The sequence below is a fragment of the Homalodisca vitripennis genome, chromosome 2 (genome assembly GCF_021130785.1).
Source record: "Homalodisca vitripennis isolate AUS2020 chromosome 2, UT_GWSS_2.1, whole genome shotgun sequence".
Lineage (NCBI taxonomy): Eukaryota > Metazoa > Arthropoda > Insecta > Hemiptera > Cicadellidae > Homalodisca > Homalodisca vitripennis.
The window spans coordinates 102,611,303-102,630,998 of record NC_060208.1 but is presented as its reverse complement, the minus strand read 5'-3'; the positions used below and the strand labels follow the sequence as shown (position 1 = coordinate 102,630,998).

General features: G+C 33.5%; 1 protein-coding gene across 3 annotated transcripts in view; it reads left to right on the top strand.

Moving 5' to 3' along the window:
* Positions 1–19,696, top strand: part of LOC124354487 (ubiquitin carboxyl-terminal hydrolase 7) — a 191,287-nt gene that overhangs the window by 122,714 nt on the left and 48,877 nt on the right. For all 3 annotated transcript variants that reach the window (XM_046804985.1, XM_046804983.1, XM_046804984.1), the window contains exons 13-15: positions 7,269–7,490; positions 9,605–9,899; positions 11,476–11,600. In XM_046804985.1, the coding sequence (XP_046660941.1) occupies positions 7,269–7,490; positions 9,605–9,899; positions 11,476–11,600 (642 nt within the window). The remainder of the gene's footprint in view (positions 1–7,268; positions 7,491–9,604; positions 9,900–11,475; positions 11,601–19,696) is intronic.

The following is a 19,696-nucleotide window of genomic DNA, read 5'->3' as shown; positions in this document are numbered from 1 at the left end:
CTCAGCTGGAAACTTCATGTGGATCAACTATGTAAAAAAACTTAGACAATGCCCATTACATAATTAAGGGACTTAAACAAATCAGTGACACAGAAACCTCAAGAACAGCCTACTTAGCACTCTTTGAGTCTCAGTTGTGCTACAGACTGATTGCATGGGGGTTCTCATCCAAAGGAAACCTAAAAAGAGTGCTGCTTCTTAAAATAAAGGAACAGAACAATGGTTGAACTGGACTTCTGTGGCTCATATCAGTGAGTGTTCAAAAATCTAAAACTGCAGACTTAAGCCAACGTGAGGGAGATATGGGATTTGTAGTTAAAAAAGGATTATTAAACCTCGCTTGAGACACACCGTTACTATACTAGAAACAAAATTAACTATACATCTTGCACATCAACTGACTGCCTATGAAAATAAATCTTCCTACATCGGAGCCAAACTTTTCAAGACTATTCTATCTGAACTGAAAAAAACAACAGGAACTTCAAAGAAGCTCTTTTTGACTGGCTGCTGGAAAGGGAGTTCTACTCTGTTAAAGAATGCCTGGAGGGAGAAAGTTTACCACATTGATTGATGACTATAGACCTCATCTAAAACTCTTGGCTACCATGATATTACTTAATGTTCATGTCAATAAATACAATTGTCTGTTGTTTTAACACACATATCAAAATTAGATTTTCATGTCTTTGTGGAGAGTTTAGAAATTCTTACTGGTGGTTTACTATGTATTTTTATTTTAAAAAGTGCTTGCAATGGTACTTGTTATTCAACCAAATTTATTTTCTATATTATTGGATTTCATGCTTGAATGTACAAAATTTTAAAGATAACTTAATTTTTCTACAATTCTTAGAGTTTGTATTATGTCTAACAAACAATATATCAAAATGAGAGTTGTCATTTGGAAATTAGAATTCAGGAGAAGTCCCACTCCCTTTAGGAAAAGAAATCTCATGTCAGTTTTCCTTATGTGACAAAAAACCAACACTTTTACTGACCTAGAAATATTTCCCAAATTTCCTTTACTATTCAATTGTTCAATGCTATTTTTAAAAGATTAGAATGAGGCAGTCGTATTTATCATGCTCCGTAATATTCGATGGTGGAGAAAATTAAAATCCTGTAGTATGAAGTAGTTTGAATTTTCGTATCATCTTTGTAATATGAGATTGTTACATGGTATATAAATTATTAATATTCACAATTTCATTGTACAATAAAGTGTATGTCCTGTTAACCACCTATGGACGGTCCAGAAAGACCGGACTCTTTTGAGTCAAAAAAAAAAAAAAAAAAAAAAAAAAAAAAATTATCTAGGCCTAGGTTTGAAACCTCCATAAAAACATGTTGCTTAAGAAGTGTATACAGGGTGTACATAAAGTCCTGCACGGACATCAATACTACACCTAAAAATCTACTTTTTGAAGGAACTATCAGTTTTCTGTAATATCATGGGGACGTCCCGCAAGGAGTCAGAAGGAAATCTTAAATAGGAGCATAGGTCAATATGGACATCATTTTAAAGGGCTTATCTAGCAGAGTTCTTAATGCCGCAAACCGCACTCAAAAAGATTGATCCAGTACAAAATGGCGGCTGTTCAAAGATTTTACTTGGTTACATTTTATTAGTAGCCATAACCCCAGTAAAGCAAAACTGCAACCAAACGAATACTGCAGCTAACTACTACATTATGCTTGTCAGTTGTACAGAAGTGAATTATGACATTAGTTATCCTCAAGGGTTACAAATTTGGTCCTAATATATTGATAACGGGGAAAACCTGATAACAGTAACAATTAGAAATCTCAGCGAACTATGACGATCGGAAACACTTCCTGTTTTCATAAAGTGTTGAACAGTTCTCCCTACAGTTGTTCTAGAAATTGGCTGCCTCTCGTGAAAGTAGTCATTAAATAAATGGCATGCTTCCTCATGTGATCGTCTGTTATTTCCCCAACCATCATAAGAAGTGTTATACGTTCACGTTCGTCAAGCGACATAGTGTAGTTGAAGAACTACAAGCAATACGACAAACTCTTTTGTACTAAAGCGCACTGATAAAATGGATGGACAGCACTACTAAAACAAGAAAACTAGAATAGCCTACTATGAATAGACTAGCTAATAGGAAAGTCCTAACTGCGACCCAAAGATAAGAGATTTCTAATTGTTACTGTTATCAGGTTTTCCCCGTTATCAATATATTAGGACCAAATCTGTAACCCTTGAGGATAACTAATGTCATAATTCACTTCTGTACAACTGACAAGCATAATGTAGTAGTTAGCTGCAGTATTCGTTTGGTTGCAGTTTTGCTTTACTGGGGTTATGGCTACTAATAAAATGTAACCAAGTAAAATCTTTGAACAGCCGCCATTTTGTACTGGATCAATCTTTTTGAGTGCGGTTTGCGGCATTAAACTCTGCTAGATAAGCCCTTTAAAATGATGTCCATATTGACCTATGCTCCTATTTAAGATTTCCTTCTGACTCCTTGCGGGACGTCCCCATGATATTACAGAAAACTGATAGTTCCTTCGAAAAGTAGATTTGTAGGTGTAGTATTGATGTACCAAATCTTGTTTCTTTATCTGTTATCGTTCAGAAAATATTATACCCGTGCAGGACTTTATGTACACCCTGTATATAGTGTAAATGAATTTTACAATCCTAGTAATAGTATGCTTGTTTAATTTGTTTCACATGTTATAACTTGTTGACGTTGTTATACACTATTGTAGTGTCCTGACAATAAATGATTTGATTTGAGACAATTGTAAAAACTACTAACTTGTCAAAGTAATATATTTTTTCTTTATTTTTACTTGTTATTCAATTTTAAAATTTGATTTTCATAATATTGTGTTTTTTAACTGTTGTCTACAGAATATGTAGACTTATGGAGACATTGCCGACACAAGTTATAGATCACTTAAATTTCACCCACTCATCATAAAGTAGTATTCACAATTATATTAGCATTTGGAACATAACCTAACAAACAAAGAAGCAAAGTAACGAGGCTTAAACATCCTTCATTGTCAACTGGAACAGAACAAGAAATAATAAGAGTTATGTGAAATCAGCATTTAGCAACAGCTGATAACAAATTAAATATTTATATCTCTTACATTAATAGAATATTTTGTTATATTTAGGTTAATGGTTATTAAATAACATGTAAATAAAATATTATATTTAAAAATATTTTATTGTTAGTTAAATGTCTAATTTTCTGAATGCCTGATGGATCAGACATTTGTCTCCAAGGCATATTGCACAAACGTCCCAACAGATTGGAAATTGTTCTCTTAGGAGTTAAGAATGGTTTTAGTAAATAAAATGAAATGCAGTTAAAGGGCTGTCTAGAAAGTATCCTATATTGAATGATTACTCCTTATCTAGGCCAGCTAATGTCATCAGATTTAGCATACACTATCTCAGTATTCTCCTGCTTCTACTGAGAATAGCTCTCATATGTACCTTAAATAATTCGGTAGTCAGTCAATGTTCATTGCATATGTTTTTGAAACTTCATTAAATTTTTTTAAAATTACAAAACATAAAAACTAGTGAATTCAGTCATTTCAAATGTTAGGAGACGTGTGCGGAGACAACTCAAATGATCGAGCAAGCCTTTCAAGGAGAAACCATGTCCCATACTTCAGTGAATTTGTGGTTCGACTATTAAAAAAATGGCCAGGTTCCAGCAGAAATTGATTGCGTCCCGGTCACGTTCATCAAAACATTGAATATGTGCAGTTACGAATCAAAGCGAACAATCACTTAACATTGCATGAATTGGAAGAACATTTAGACATTCCTAAAACCACTGTTGCTGAAATTCTGTTCAAGGATTTGGGTTGAAAAAGGTGATTAAAAATTGTGTACTAAAGACAGAAGGGCATTTTAAAGGTGTGCAAGACTTGTACAAAATGTTCGTCACTGACCCTGAATTTAAAAAAAGGTATCACTAGCAATGAGACATAGGTTTAGACTACAGACAGGAAACAAAAGCCCAATATTGTCAAGTCTGGAACAACCTTGGAATTCAGTGTCCGGTAAAAGTTTGGAAGGGTCGGAGCAAAATCAAGAAGTGATTGTTTTGGCTCACCAAGATGTACCATTAATACATTCCACACTATATAACCAAGGAGTGCTATCTCAAAATTTTGAGACATCTCAAGGATGTGGTCCGGTGAAAACATCCTGAATTGTGAGACATTGGAGACGTGATGCTTCACGATGATAATACACCAGCTCATTCCTCTCACATTATTCAACAGTTTTTGGCCAAACACCACAACAGCTAAAAGCTATGTTATCTGTAAAGTGCATGACAGCAAGTTACTTCTCGCTGTTAAATTCTCAATCATAGGAACAGATTTTAACATATCTCTTTTTGGCAAAGTCAGACTAAAAGACAAAAATAAATGTGGTGGCCAATCCTTTTATAGTCTTATTCTTATTGTAATCATGGACCAGTGATCTGTACGAGAATCTTATCAAACAGAATAAGGAGGAGTGTCTGTACAGTGCAACGTCAACAATACTGATACAAATTGCATTGGTTAAAGATAAGATTTGAAGCTGCACTATCTCTAGTATCTAATTTCTTACCTGCAACTTTGGTACGGTTATTAATAGCAATAAAGTCGCACTCACGGTTCACGATTACTTCTGATCTATCAGCTACCGCGATTTCTTACCTGCTGCTGTACTTCAGTTACTAGTAGCGATAAAGTCCAAATCACGATTCGTGATCAATGCTGATCATTAGCTACTGCAATTTCATACCTACAGTATTCTCTAGAATAAATACAAGTAATGGCTATATAGCTTACTTAAAAACACATTATTTTAATAATAAGTTTACCAATAGGTTTTTCATAAAGTATAAACAATGAAATAATTTATAATGATGAATTAATTACTTGAACCTCACATATTGAATATATTATAATGGGATTGTCATTATATAATTTAAATTATATATTATGACTAAATAAAATAATTCTTTTGTACAATTCAAAGATTACATTATTTATATAATGATATACATTTAATTAATTATGATAAGATTTCTACTATATCAACAATTATAATTGTTTGATTGCCAATTTGATATATTAGATTTGAAAATACTATAACTTAGTAAGTCTTTAAAAAAAATACTCATGTGTTTCTTTTACTACTATAAATAGCTCTTATATTTTAATTAATAAAGTATAATAACTTTGCTATTTCGTATTTGTGCTGATAAAAAAGTATTACAAGACAGTAAATTTAAATTTAAGCAAATTATGACACTGTGACAAGATTGTTGAATTATTAAATAAAAAAATTCAACATTAGGTAGAACATAATTTTAAAAAGAATACATTTTAATGTACCAGCTATACTTTTAAGGTAGTAACAAAATATTATCTAGCCTTGGGAAAGACTTACAAGGACTACAGTTTTTGGTTTGATCGTCCTGGAATTTTAAAGTCACGTACTTGAAAAATACAGAAATTGTACAGGAACTTCATGATTGAAGTTTGCTGGACACCCTGGTTATTCAATACTCCCTGTTGGTCATAATACCTGTTGGTGATCATGTGAACATTGTGAATTTTCTCATTATAATGGTAGACATTTTGTGTTTTAACAAGTAATTTCTGAGTTACATCACTACAAATTGGATGGTTCTTTTTGAAAAACTACCTGTAGTGTTTTTGTACATTAAAATATCATTAACCATTTGCACATCTAAAATTCTGACAAAATAATCCAGATTTGATTCCAGCAAAAAATTTCAAGAAGTCAATATTGGGTTAAAACGTTGATATTGTGGAAACTACTATCCATCCAACAGACACTATATATACACAATCACAATCAACATACACAGACACAAACATTACAGTAAGAAGTATTCCACTTGTTTTAAGACTACTTAAAAAAATTCAAGACATACAGTATTCATTCCTTTAATTGTTCTCTTATTGACAATTTTAGGGGAGAAGCTTAAAAAGCTATATATTTCATGTTATTACAATTTTGTTTTATAACTAAAGAGATATGATATAATTAAATAAAAGAAAAAAACAATTTTCTTAGTATATTTAGGGATAATAATATTGTCATTCCCTTCATGCACAAATACACTGTGAAGAAGTGTGAAAAAGAATAGGTTTTCTTTTTGCAGGATTGTTGTACTTGTTATTTTGAACTAGAGGAAAATGAAAATAGTGTTTCACGATGCTAAAATGAAACCATTATTGTTACCGTTGTGTAAATTTAATTTCAAATCAAAATAACCTAGAAATGTGTGTGTGGTTTATAACGTTTTCAATCAAATTGTAAAATGTGAGAATTGTCCAGAAAGTAACAGACGTTTGGGACTAAGTTTGTCTACAGTGCATATGACTATAGACGCCATCTTGGGGTAAAGAGATTTGTACACTCAGTGAGCATCGAGCTGTGGTAGCAATAAGTCTATATCACTCCTACTTTCTGAATGTTTTTGTTAACATGTGAAAATGAAACTGATGTGTTGGAAGGAGCCGAATGAGACCCACCTCTACATGACTGTGCAGGTGCTGCTAGAGGATAGTTTCGGTATCCATCAAGGCAACGAACTGTCTGATCCAAACTAGGTCACTTACAAGGGTAAATGTACTGTGTTATGTCACAGTTGATGGAGCGACTGCTGGAGGAGAAGAAGATGGAGCAGATTAGGTGGAAGGAGTGGAATGAGGCCCACCTCTACATGATGGTGCAGGTGCTGCTGGAGGATAGTTTCAGAATCCATCAAGACAACGATAACCTGTCTGATCCAGACCGGATCATTTACAAGGATAACAGGGTAAATGTACTGTATTATGTCACAGTTGCTGGAGCGACTGCAGGAGGAAAAGAAGATGGAGCAGATGCAGCGGAAGGAGCGGAATGAGGCCCACCTTTACATGACGGTACAGGTGCTGCTGGAGGATAGCTTCAGTGGCCATCAAGGCAACGACCTGTACGATCCAGACCGGGTCACTTACAAGGATAACAGGGTAAATGTACTGTATTATGTCACAGTTGCTGGAGCGACTGCAGGAGGAAAAGAAGATGGAGCAGATGCAGCGGAAGGAGTGGAATGAGGCCCACCTCTACATGACGGTGCAGGTGCTGCTGGAGGATAGTTTCAGAATCCATCAAGACAACGATAACCTGTCTGATCCAGACCGGATCACTTACAAGGATAACAGGGTAAATGTACTGTATTATGTCACAGTTGGTGGAGCGACTGCAGGAGGAAAAGAAGATGGAGCAGATGCGGCGGAAGGAGCGGAATGAGGCCCACCTCTACATGACGGTGCAGGTGCTGCTGGAGGATAGCTTCAGTGGCCATCAAGGCAACGACCTGTACGATCCAGACCGGGTCACTTACAAGGTGTTTCGGGTAAAGAAGACCTCCACATTGCAGGAACTTATGGACCACTTTGCTGATGCCTTTGTGAGTACTACAATGAAAACATGAACCACTGAGAGTATATTGATCTGTCACTTGAATAGATTTAAGTTTCGAACTATTTTGAGACTCAAAATCTATGGTAAATATCAGATAGTCATACATTATGGTTTGAATAAGTGTGCTACCACGTATGCTTGATTAACTCACATCTGACATTGAGTATTGCGATTCTATTGACTAAAGACAGTCCATACAGAGGTGTGTATGTATATACAACACAACAACAACAATGAACAATTTAAACACATTTTTTTCCAGTTAACAATTTATAAGGATAAGTTAGTTTCAAAATCATAACTACAAAATTAGTGTATATGATGAAGATTTATAATCATCATTAATTTTTGAATAATTAAATTATTTATTTTAAATATAACAAGATGTGTTCAAGAAGTATCCTACTATATTTTTGGTAAAGGTTATTTATTCAACAACATGTTTTGAGAAATGTTGCCTTCTCTTGAGAATCCAACACTTATTTCAGTGCTTCTACCACTTCTAAAAATATGTCTTGAAGGCCTTCTTTGAAGTGGACTTCAGTTGAGCTGTTTTGTTTGTCATTCCTGTTCTAGAATAAGGACCCTCCCAAGTAACATCTTTGAGTGAGGGACCAATCAGAATTTACACTTTGTCATATCAGAAGGGAATTTGATGTAATGTATGAATTTGGCCAAGAAGTTTTTAATAAGGTGGAAAGAATATGCTGGTCTAATGAGGCTTTCAAGATTTTGTGTGGTCCACATTTCATGACATTTACACTACACTGCATCACATAAGCGACATAGAACTTCTAAGTATTAATCTTTTAGTTATAGTCTGACCGTCGGTGATTAACTACTCCATTGCAGTCAAAAAACACAGTCAGCATGTCCTTGATTTTGCTTTGAATTTGATTTTCTTTTTAAGGACGTGCTAATATTACGTGTTTCCACTGCAATATATAGTGAGGCGAATTTAAGGTTAATTAATTGTGTTACCAAAGCAACAGTTAAGTCTGCCTTGTTAGCCTGATGAAATATACAAAACATGTCTCGAAAACCTACTTCGGTCAAAAAGCCCTTACTTCTAGCCCTTGTCATGTAATTCCGATCTCAGATATTTCAAGTACTGGTAGTAGAGTTTGCACTTCTGACTGTATAAAATCACTTACGGTGGCTCAGTTGAGATATCCTTATTTACTCGATCAAAACCATTATTAAGTCATGCAACTTTCCAAAATAATTAATTGTTTATGAGGTATTGTGTAGTGAAGTCTTTGTTGTTTCTTCATACTAGTTTGGGAAAGAATGGACTATTAAGGTATGTTTGTGTTCATTTCTGTGTTTTTCCTCAAGCCACTGTTAAAATGCCATATGACAATGTTAAGGAAGCCCAAAGTACCAAATGCGAAACCATTCCATGTGAAAACATTCACAGCTTTCCTTGTTCATTAAGATTGGTTTAATAACAGTGTTTAAGTTATATTCACAATGCATTAGATATTTTAAATTCATCCAGGGAATCAAAAAATGTTGTAGGATTTTAAACATTTGCCAATGTTATATAGTACAAAATCTTATGAATCTGTTTCTAGGACTGAAATCTACCCTCTGGGTTCATTTTGCTCCTTTCTGGACTTCAAGTATTTGTCGGATATAATTTAAAATTTTTAGTGACAGTCCATTGCCGCATGTTGTAGGTTTTAAGTACTTTTTTATGCATTACATTTCTTACACCTAACAAACAGGGTAGTTTTCAATCCTCAAAACGTAGTGTACATTTCGTAACAAATTTTAAACAAAGAACAATGTTGTGTGTTAATTCCATTTACACTATCTCTAAAACATACACTTATTTTTCTACAAAAATTTCTTTTTCGCTCATTCATTATTATCTCAGTCAATATGGAAGGTTTTAAAATAATGACAGGATTTCTGTCTGACTCTTAAAACTTTGTAATGTAACCAGAGCTGACTCTTCTTTTGTGGTGCAGAGCTAAGTCTGCTAGTGTAATGTTATCAAAGATATATTATATTTAACTAGCAGTTAAATTATAAAGAACACCAATTTGTCATAGTGTTTTTGTAATTATTTGGCCTTGGTTGTGGCATAAACAGAAATACCCAGTTGAGCAGCTGCGTATCTGGCCATTTGGCGTGAGATCCAACCAGACCTGTCGGCCTACGCCACTGGACTTGGAGGCAGATCTACACAAAAACGTCCAGGACATCTCGGAGAGCCAGAACCCTTGGAATGTGTTCCTGGAGTGTGTGTCACCAGACTCCGGTCTTACCACGCTTCCGCCATTCGACAAGGACTCCGATGTCCTCCTGTTCTTCAAGATGTATGATCCTAAGGCAAAGCGAATTTACTACTGTGGACACCACTACATGCCTGTCATCTCCAAAGTCCGTAAGTAGCGTCAAATAAATGTTACCAACATTTTTTTATAAAAACAATATAAATCAGTACAAATAATGTAACTGAAATCAACACAAATAGTGTATTTGAAATAAATATGTAGTATAAAAACTTAATTTTAGGTTGAGATGGTTTAGTTCAGGGGTTGAAATAAATGTAGACTGAAATGATAAAATGATTTACATTTGCCATTGTTGTATCTTACAAAAATAAAATATTATTTTTCGGAGATTCTATCTTCGTTTTCAGAAGTCCAAAAGGATAGTAAATGTTTGAAATCTTCAAATTATTCTTTATCGGTAATATACTTTAAATGGAGATTGAACTGCTTTCCATTTACAATCTTCTAAATTAATGGTCATTCTTGTATAGAAAAGTAAATGATAGGCCATTTGATATGTTTTAACAGTAAACATAGTATAACAACCTTTAAAATTTCAAGATCTAAACCGATTACAAAATTTGATGTAAGTACTAACAAAGAATTAACTTGATTCTTATTTATTTTGGAAGTAATTTTATAATCTATATTTATAGAACTTTATATAGAACCAATAAAATGTATTCAAAGTGTATCAAGGAATAGTACTCATTACTATATATCTCATTATTAATATATCTCAGTATCAAGGAATAGTAATGAGATATATTCATACCATGTCATAACAAATGACATGTTTTCTTCTACTATAATCATTTGCTTCACACATTACTTGCTGAGAAAACATTTTTAATCTATTAGCAGTGCTAAAAAATGCAGTTTAATAACATTTCGTTGATATACATGCAAATTGACAGTTTTCAATCATTCCAGTGTTCTTGCCGATGACGTTATAGTAGAGAGGTCGGTTTTGGCTGTGTAGCACCAAATTAATGATTTGACCCAATTGGAAAATTAAACCGCATTAAATGCGAGAAATCATTGCAAATCTACATACGAATATAACTGAATCTAGAAGATTAGAGATTTGTCCTTAATTATGGTTTTCCGTAATATAGTACAAAAAACACATGAATGAATCAAAGCAAATTTATGAAAACACGAAAAGAACAACCAAGGAGTTTGGTAGGCTGTTGTGAAGACATTAATAGAGCAATTTGATATTGGCAACTGACGGAATCGTGCCACCAAGTGGTTTTGAATACTCTCAACCACTTCCGACTGCACTGCCATTATAACTGAATGAAAAATCCCCAGTTAATAACATCCATTTATATTTTCGATGTGGCTACTACTAAATATTAAAAAAAAAATCATTAACTAACGCATGTTGAACTATCAGATCTGCTGTATTATTGATTGCCAGATTAATGCAGTCTTAATGTTGTATTAAAAATTACTGCCACACAAAAAACTTTTGTTTTAAATTTCACCCATTCCTGATTTCCCATAATTTCCCATACGTTTGAGAGAAATTTAAGGGTTACATTTTAATTACATTTTGGTGCTCTCCGTTTTAGTATGACATGCAGACTCCCTGTTAGTGCTCACATACTATGTAATTAACCAGTGGTTGGTAGTCCCATTATTAGTTTTAGTTTTAGTAATCTATTATGTATGTTCCAGAGGAGCTTATACCTATGTTGAATGAGAGAGCTGGATTCCCTCCCGACACAGAGCTTCTTCTCTTCGAAGAGATTAAACCGAACCTAGTCGAGAGAATTACGAATTTCAATGAACCGCTTGAAAAGGTGAGCAATCTCCCTATGGGACACTGTTCTTTTATTTATCTTGCTTCCTGGAATACATGTTGTTTGTGGAGGAAAACTAGAGTAGTCTCTTTTTATTGTTTGGTCACTTGATGCCTGTAAGGGCTCAGGTAAGATGAATGTATTCCAGAGGTGTTTTATATATAAAAATTGCGATTCAATGTTTATTGAAATTAAATAAGACTATTGCCATGTATAAAAATTTAATGTAAATAAAAGTCATTTGACAGGTATTTGGTCTTCCGATCATAAGTTAGTTTGGTTATTTAAACGCATATGTGACAGATACGTCCTAGTACAAAATAATTGAATTGTAAAAAGTGAGGGCTATGTGGTGTAATGGTAGCACATTCACCCGGAAAGTGAGAGATCTGTGTTCGAGTCCCGGCAGAGCAAGTACTTTTTGCGATTCAATGTTTATTAAAATAATATATATATATATATATATATATATATATATATATATATATACAGGGTGTATATTATGTCTGGAAACACCCAAATATATCCTTTAATAATTTAAATATAAATTTGAAACCTCTTACAATCGTGATAGAGATTGGGCATCTACTTTTTGGAACAAATGTTTTGTTATGTCACACCAACGGGGGACGTCCTGCCGAGGGGTATCGTGAATATTCTTAATGGAAGCCTATACTTGTGATACATAATTTTAAAGGTAATAGCTTACTGAATTGAATGCCACAAACCGCATCTCAAAGGAATTATTCTATCAGAAAATAGAGCATTTTTAGTATTGAAAATTTACTGATGTTCAACAATGTAATTTTAACATGGTTCTTGCCACAAAATGTGTTACACTAATTTTTTAGCATTTTTTTTAAATGTTCAATTAAATTAAAAACAAAAATTTCATTTTAAGCTGGTTCTATTAGCACAAATTTGCCAGTTTTTTTATTATAGTACAATTATGGAAATACTTATGTTATTGATTTCTTATTACAAATAAAAAATAATGTATGCTGTTAGAAAAGTCTTACAACAAACGTTTTACCTGCATTTTGGTGTCAAAGCAATTGTTCGAACTGTGTTCCTTCTACGGTTTGACAATGAGCCAATCTTGTGTAAAATGATTCGACAGAGTTGCCTAACATTTCTTCAGTTATCAAAGCAATCTCCTCTATAATCCTGTTTCTTAGGTCTTCCAAATTATGAGGCTTTCTTCTATAAACATTGGATTTTAAATGACCCCATAGGAAATAATCGATTTGTGACAAATCCGGAGATCTTGGAGGCCATTCGATTTCTCCTCTTCGGCCAATCCATTTATGAGGAAACCTTAAAATCCAAATACTCTCTTACCTGTCTCCCATAATGGGGTGGAGCACCATCCTGCTGAAACCATACATTATCAAAGTATTCTCCTGATGCAATTTGAATAGCTGGGATTATTTCATTTTGGAGCATATTGTAGTAAAGTTCGGCATTTAAATTTCCATTGATGAAAAAGGGTCCAACAATTTTGTTACCTAAAATTCCACACCATACGTTCAGTTTTTGTGGTTGCTGTGAATGGGACTCAGTAATCCAATGTGGGTTTTCACTAGCCCAGTAACGGCAAATTGTGCCTGTTAACATTGCCATTTAGGAAAAAAGTTGCCTCATCAGAAAATAGTATGTTGGTCAGAAAATCTCTATTGTCATCACATTTGCGCATCACAAGTTCACAAAACTCAACTCTTCTGTCGTAATCATCCTCACTTAACAGTTGGACTAAATGAACTTTAAATGGTTTGTATTTATTAATTTTCAAAATCTTACTCACAGACATAGGGTGCATATCATGTTGCTGTGCAGCTTTTCTGAGCGATGTATGTGGGTCTTCAATAAATGTTTGCAAAACATCTAGTGCATGTTCTTCATCTGTTGCAGATTGTATCCTACCCGACTTTGGCCGATTACATACACTCCCTGTCATTTCAAAACGCTCAATAGTTTTTTTGATATTGTTGAAACACTTATGGGATTCCTTTCTGGGAAAGTGTCATTAAACAAATTACAAACTTCCCGATAAGATCTTTGACGATCGCCATATCCTCGCATCATCAACAGAGTAATTCGTTCTCTTCAGACAATTCCATTAAAATGCCAAATAAAACTGAACTACTGTAATTAGATAACTTGTTGACAGCAATGCTTCAGAGACACTGATTAACTCGACAGGAATGATATGACCTTTGTTCCATTTGTAATTCCCAAGCTTAGACTGTCTAGTGAAAGCTCCATGCTCAACAAACTGAAACCTGTAGACCAGATGATTAATAAACACAATAAATGTTTCTCATAGGCTAGTGACCTTTGTCTCTTTAAAACCTTCCTGCTGACTGGAAAACACCAAGTACAGATTCATAAGTAATCAGAGAAAGTGACTCATAAGTTTTATTCATTGTAATAAAAACTGGTAAATTTGTACTAATGAAACCAGCTTAAAAATAAATTGTTTTATTTTATTTTAATTGAACATTTTAAAAGTGTTAAAAAATTAGTGTAACACATTTTGTGGCAAGAACCATGTTAAAAATTACATTGTTGAACATCAGTAAATTTTCAATACTAAAAATGCTCTATTTTCTGATAGAATATTCCTTTGAGATTGTGGTTTGTGGCATTCAATTCAGTAAGCAATTTACCTTTAAAATTATGTATTCACAAGGTATAGGCTTCCATTAAGAATATTCACGATACCCTCGGCAGGACGTCCCCCGTTGGGTGTGACATAACAAAACATTGTTCCAAAAATTAGATGCCCAATCTCTATCACGATTGTAAGAGGTTTCAAATTTATATTTAAATTATTAAAGGATATATTTGGGTGTTTCCAGACATAATATACACCCTGTATATATATATATATCTTCCTTAAAGGTCTTCCTTTAACCCTTTGAACCCCAGACCAAAATATTGATGGTGGAAAAAACGTACTAAAATCATTTGACCTAAGAACTACCGAGAATCCCCGGAAGCAGAAACAGCTGTTTTGCATACTGTTTGTAAAAAATTAATACTTTTGCTATTTTTTATGCTATATTGTCTTGTATTACACACCAAAATGTCCAGAATGAAATTTGTATACACAGAAAAAGATTAGTCTGAAGTATAAAAAAAATGTTTAACAGCATTAAAATAATTTTAAAATATATGTATATAGATTTTTAGGCAAAAAAATTGATTTTAAGGTTTTTTAATTAAAAAATAAGAAATATTTTTTACTATGGGCACCCACATTTTATTTTTCTAAATTTTAGTTTTGTGTATGTACAAAAAAAAAATTATATGATATCTCTAAAAATAAACTTTTTTTTGAATTTTTATATAAAAGTATGCGACTTGTAAAAAACCTCTAGGCGTACAACACAAAAATCACTGATATTACCTAAATAAATAAATTAGTAAATAAATAAATAAAAAAAAATTAGTATTTTAATAAAATACCATATAAATATGTATTAATACTCATAAAATAAGTATTTTACGATTTCAAATAAATATGTATTAAACGCATATACCATGGCGGACGATATTACGTCGCCCGGGGATTCTCGCAACTTCATTGGCGACGATACATCGTCGCCGCGGGGATCTTCGCATATCTTCTCGGCGACGATATTTCGTCGCCTGGGGTTCAAAGGGTTAAGCACATTGGTTAAAATTAATGTGAATGTCCTGTGTTGCATGTGGAAAAAATCTTTCAAAATTCATTGTGAAAATCTAATTATTAGTACTGAAGCTGTTAATATATATAAAATGATTTTTAGTCAGAGGTCAGATGAGAATCTTTGGTAATGTCAACCTATTTTAGTATAATTAAGATTTTCAGGGATTCAAATTTTTTAAAGGTTTCTAATCCAATAAGTTGGATGCCTTCACTGATGTGTTCATAAAATCTGCAAGGTTAAATAAAGTTATTAAGAAGGTTAAGGTTAATAATACTTAGGGATGTGCGAGTATTAGACGCTCAAGTCATTCTGTCATGAAAACCAATAATAATGAACTTCTTGTCAAGTATCAGTATTAAGAAATTGGTCATCTAAAAACAATGCAGTCAATATTAACAATCTTGTACTGTTAATTGTAAATGGTAGTAAGAAATGAAACTGGGCTTTTGATTAGGGAAATTCCTAGTAAATAAATAAATCGACAACAGAAACTTTAAGGCAACATGATACGTGCAGTATAACACAAACTAAACATGTTCAATAACATGATAGGAATTAAAATAATAATGCGACTATTTCCGTTTCTGTATTGATATACGGTTAAGCATCTCTTATTTTTGTACTAATACACTGATGTATATTTTGGTATGTTTTAACGTTTTTAAGTTACGTTTTGTGTCATAAGATTTTGAGACCAATTAAATATTGCAGCTTAATTAACGACCCATCCAGTTTTCCAAAGTACAGTAAAACCCAGGTGGGTTACTGTAGAATATTTAGAAAAGTATTATACTTAATAATACTTTTACTATGGAAGCATCGACTTTTTCACTATATCTACTGAATTAAAATTTAAATGGACATTTTTAGGTTCCTGGTTAAAATTAGCCTATTCCTATTTTAAAACTTCCTTTTTGGCTTAATCAGCAGATATTAAATTGTTTTTAGTCTGTCATGCGTCAACAGGTGGTTTTTTTATATCAACGCCTGCAATTTCAATGGACAATCAGTTTTAAAAATTTCGGGTCCTTCCTCCATGATTTTGTCAGTTGGGATTTACAGAACGTTGGAGTGGGGGTTACAGCAAATCATTCTGAGTTTTAGCGAACTTGGAAGCGTAAAAATAGTGTCCCGTCTTTTTGACCAAGTGCAACTGACGATGTAACAGTAGCTAGTGACATTCTTGGGTCCTTTTGACTGAGTGCAACTACTCAAATATATTTTTTTATAATAAATCTTTATTTAACATTTTATAAAGATATTTGTCACATTTTTAATGTAATAAATAGAGCCAAATGAACGTGAAAGAATATCAGCTATTTTACTTAATGTTGAGCGGAAAGAAAGACAAAGAAATGTTGGAAGTTAAAGAAAAAATTAGCAATATTTTGCAGGCAACTATTTATAGATGTTGAGGACAAAGTTATCCTATGAACTTGAAAGTTTCTGTATGAGGAAGAGGAAATAACGTTTCAATGTAGTAACCATGATACTGATTTGGAGGTTGATACAGAAAATGATACTTGATTCAGTAAGTTCATTTTCTGAATCAACACACAAATAACGCCACTATACCCACCTTCGCCATATGGAACAGTAGTTGGTCTACTTTGAGGAAGACATGGGTATATCTACAAGAGGATTAGGTGTACTTCAGAGTTAAGATATTTTCAGTGCCACAGATTATTAAAACCAAAACAAGAGAAATGTTTGAAACAAGAATCCATGTCTGCTCTTACAAGTGTAGCACAAAAAAGTAGGAAAACAAAACTTTATCTGTGTAACATGGGGAGTCTTTGTAGAAATTACACCAATCCATTATGAGCGCAGTATGGAGGATCAGCACATCAGGAATTGCAGGGAAGTGACACCAACTAATCTGCTTTAAACCACAATATTTGTGGAAAACTTAAATTTACATTTGTATGCAATTTTTTTATGTAAGAACTATTAGTTAATAATAAAATGTAATAATCACAGATTTGTTCATCCGCTAATATTTTTTTTATTTCACACTAGAATGATTTGTCTTAGAGTAAAAGTAGTACAATTTAGTTATTTTGTGTTTTAAATTCACCTAGAATTTTAATGTATACAACCATTGTTATTTTTATGTAAATAAACTATCCGGGTTCGCAGAGGTAGGATGTTGCATGATGGCATGATGATTCTCAGAGCAACTAATGTTAAGCTTAGATACTCAGCTCTTCTAGCCTGAACTTATCAAGATCTTGGGTGCTGAAGGACAGTTGCAAAGTCACAGGATAGCTTGATCAGTTTGTCATGAATCAGTGGGTTTAAGACCGCTTCGTTCACAGTCCGCCCGTTGAAGGGGTTAAGTACCCAGTTCCAACCGGTGTATTGATCCTCTGGAATGTAGCTAAGGAGCTGCTCTCTTAGACCTTGCAAGTGAGTAGTACCAGTTTGAACAGTTTGTCAATGTCGGAATAATCGTCATCGCTTTCATCAAGGGATGTGATGAGCTCATTTGTCAGTTCAAATATATTCTTCTTAACCCTGGTTGACCAAGAGGTTAATTTCCTTAAAAACGAATTGCCTTTACTTTGTCTTGTGCAAAAAGTATGGTTTTGTCTCTTCTCTGCAAGGAAACGTTCAGATTGTTCCAATGATGAAATGTGTCCGCTAAGTAAGCAATTTTTAACAGCCATTCATTGTCAATAAAAAAAAAAATTGGTGGGGTCTTTGTTTGCAACTTGAAAAAATGTCTAAAGCACAAAGCAAACACTTGAGAAAACACCTTCCCTCGCTACAGCCACCTTGCCTCTGTGTGAAGCAAGAGGCAGTTTTTCTTTGCATCCATTTCTTGTATAACTGTGATAACAGTTGTCGCTGTATTGGCCGGCTTTTTACAAAATTAACCAACTTAACAGTTTCGTTCAACACTGCTTTTAGTTCAGATTGCATGACCTTGGAACCCAAGTGGCATTGAACAATTGCAGACATGAACAATTTAAACATTTCCTCACCTGTTGGGTGGTCAGGTGCAAACAAAGCACATAAACTGCGCCAAACTCGATACGTCTGTAGATTGTCAGCTTGAATGGAAATGTACTCACTTTTCTGCAACTTTGTTTTCAGCTGATCCTTTATGTCTTGAGCCATCTCGGTAATGCGCTTCTCCACGAAATTGCTTAACAGAGGGATGGTGGAAAGCTTCTTAGCTGCATCTGGGCTGATCATAGAATCCATATCCTGAGCAGCAGGTAGAATGAGCTCTTTAGCAATCGTGTAAGCTCTTTAGCTTACCTTTCTTTGCTATTCGTAAAGCCACTTGATACAATGCTTGTAAAATACAGGGTTATCATAAATGAATGGTGCGGTTTCTTACATGGTTTAAAGAAAAACCAAATTACTTACAGTTAATGCAGTTTATTCATCTAATTTGTTGTCTCAAACAGTTTTTGTTACCTATTTAACCCTTTTAATGCCGGCGTGCGCCGTGAGCGCTCGTCACTGTTTATTCGAGAAATGCCGACGTGCGCCGCGAGCGCACGTCATTAGGTTTTACGAAAAATGCCGACGTGCGCTGGGGGCGCTCGTCCGGTTTTTGTTATATTGTAGTTTTATTTATTGACCAAATGCCACTAAACTTTGCATACTGTATCTAGACACTACTACTATTGATACAAACTCAACATTTGATGACGTTATCAGCTGTTTTCAACCTCATTTACGTCCAATCATTCAGTGAGCGTCTTTGGTTGCTGTGGTAATGCGTTGTTGCTAGGTTATGTTTTAATGGGAATTATTCGTGCTTTTCTTTTGTTTATTTCAGTTTGCTTATATTATTATTAGTTTTGTGATTATTGTAAATAGATTTGACCATGAGTAAAAGAGGGGGATTCATACTTTGTGCTTCGGCAAACACAAGTGTTAAAAATTTTAAATTATGTACCCTTTATTGTAAATAATTAATTTTAATTTTATGTAAACTACTTTCTTTATTATTTCAACAAACAATTTTATACATTGGGCTAAACAACACGTGTAAATAAAGTGATTTTGAATGAAACTGACCAAAATATGTCTTACTGAATTTTACTGTAAAATGTGGACTTTACAAGGTTTTCAATAAAATGCTGTAACTTCACTATTTTTCAAGGCAAGTTCTTCAAATTTGGTGTGTGTGTTAACAATTAAATATAGTACAATTGCCAGTAACTTATTTTTAGTTAAGGCTAATAATAATAAAGGTACCTTTATATGTTCAAACTAAAATTTTTTTAGTTTTAGTTTTTTTTATTTTTTTTTTACAAATATAAATTATATAAATTTGTAAAAATTTTAATAATCATTTGTTTTAAACACTCCACATTATGACATAAAAAACAACACCTCAATGGATAATTTCCTTCAATAAATAAAAAATTTATACATTTT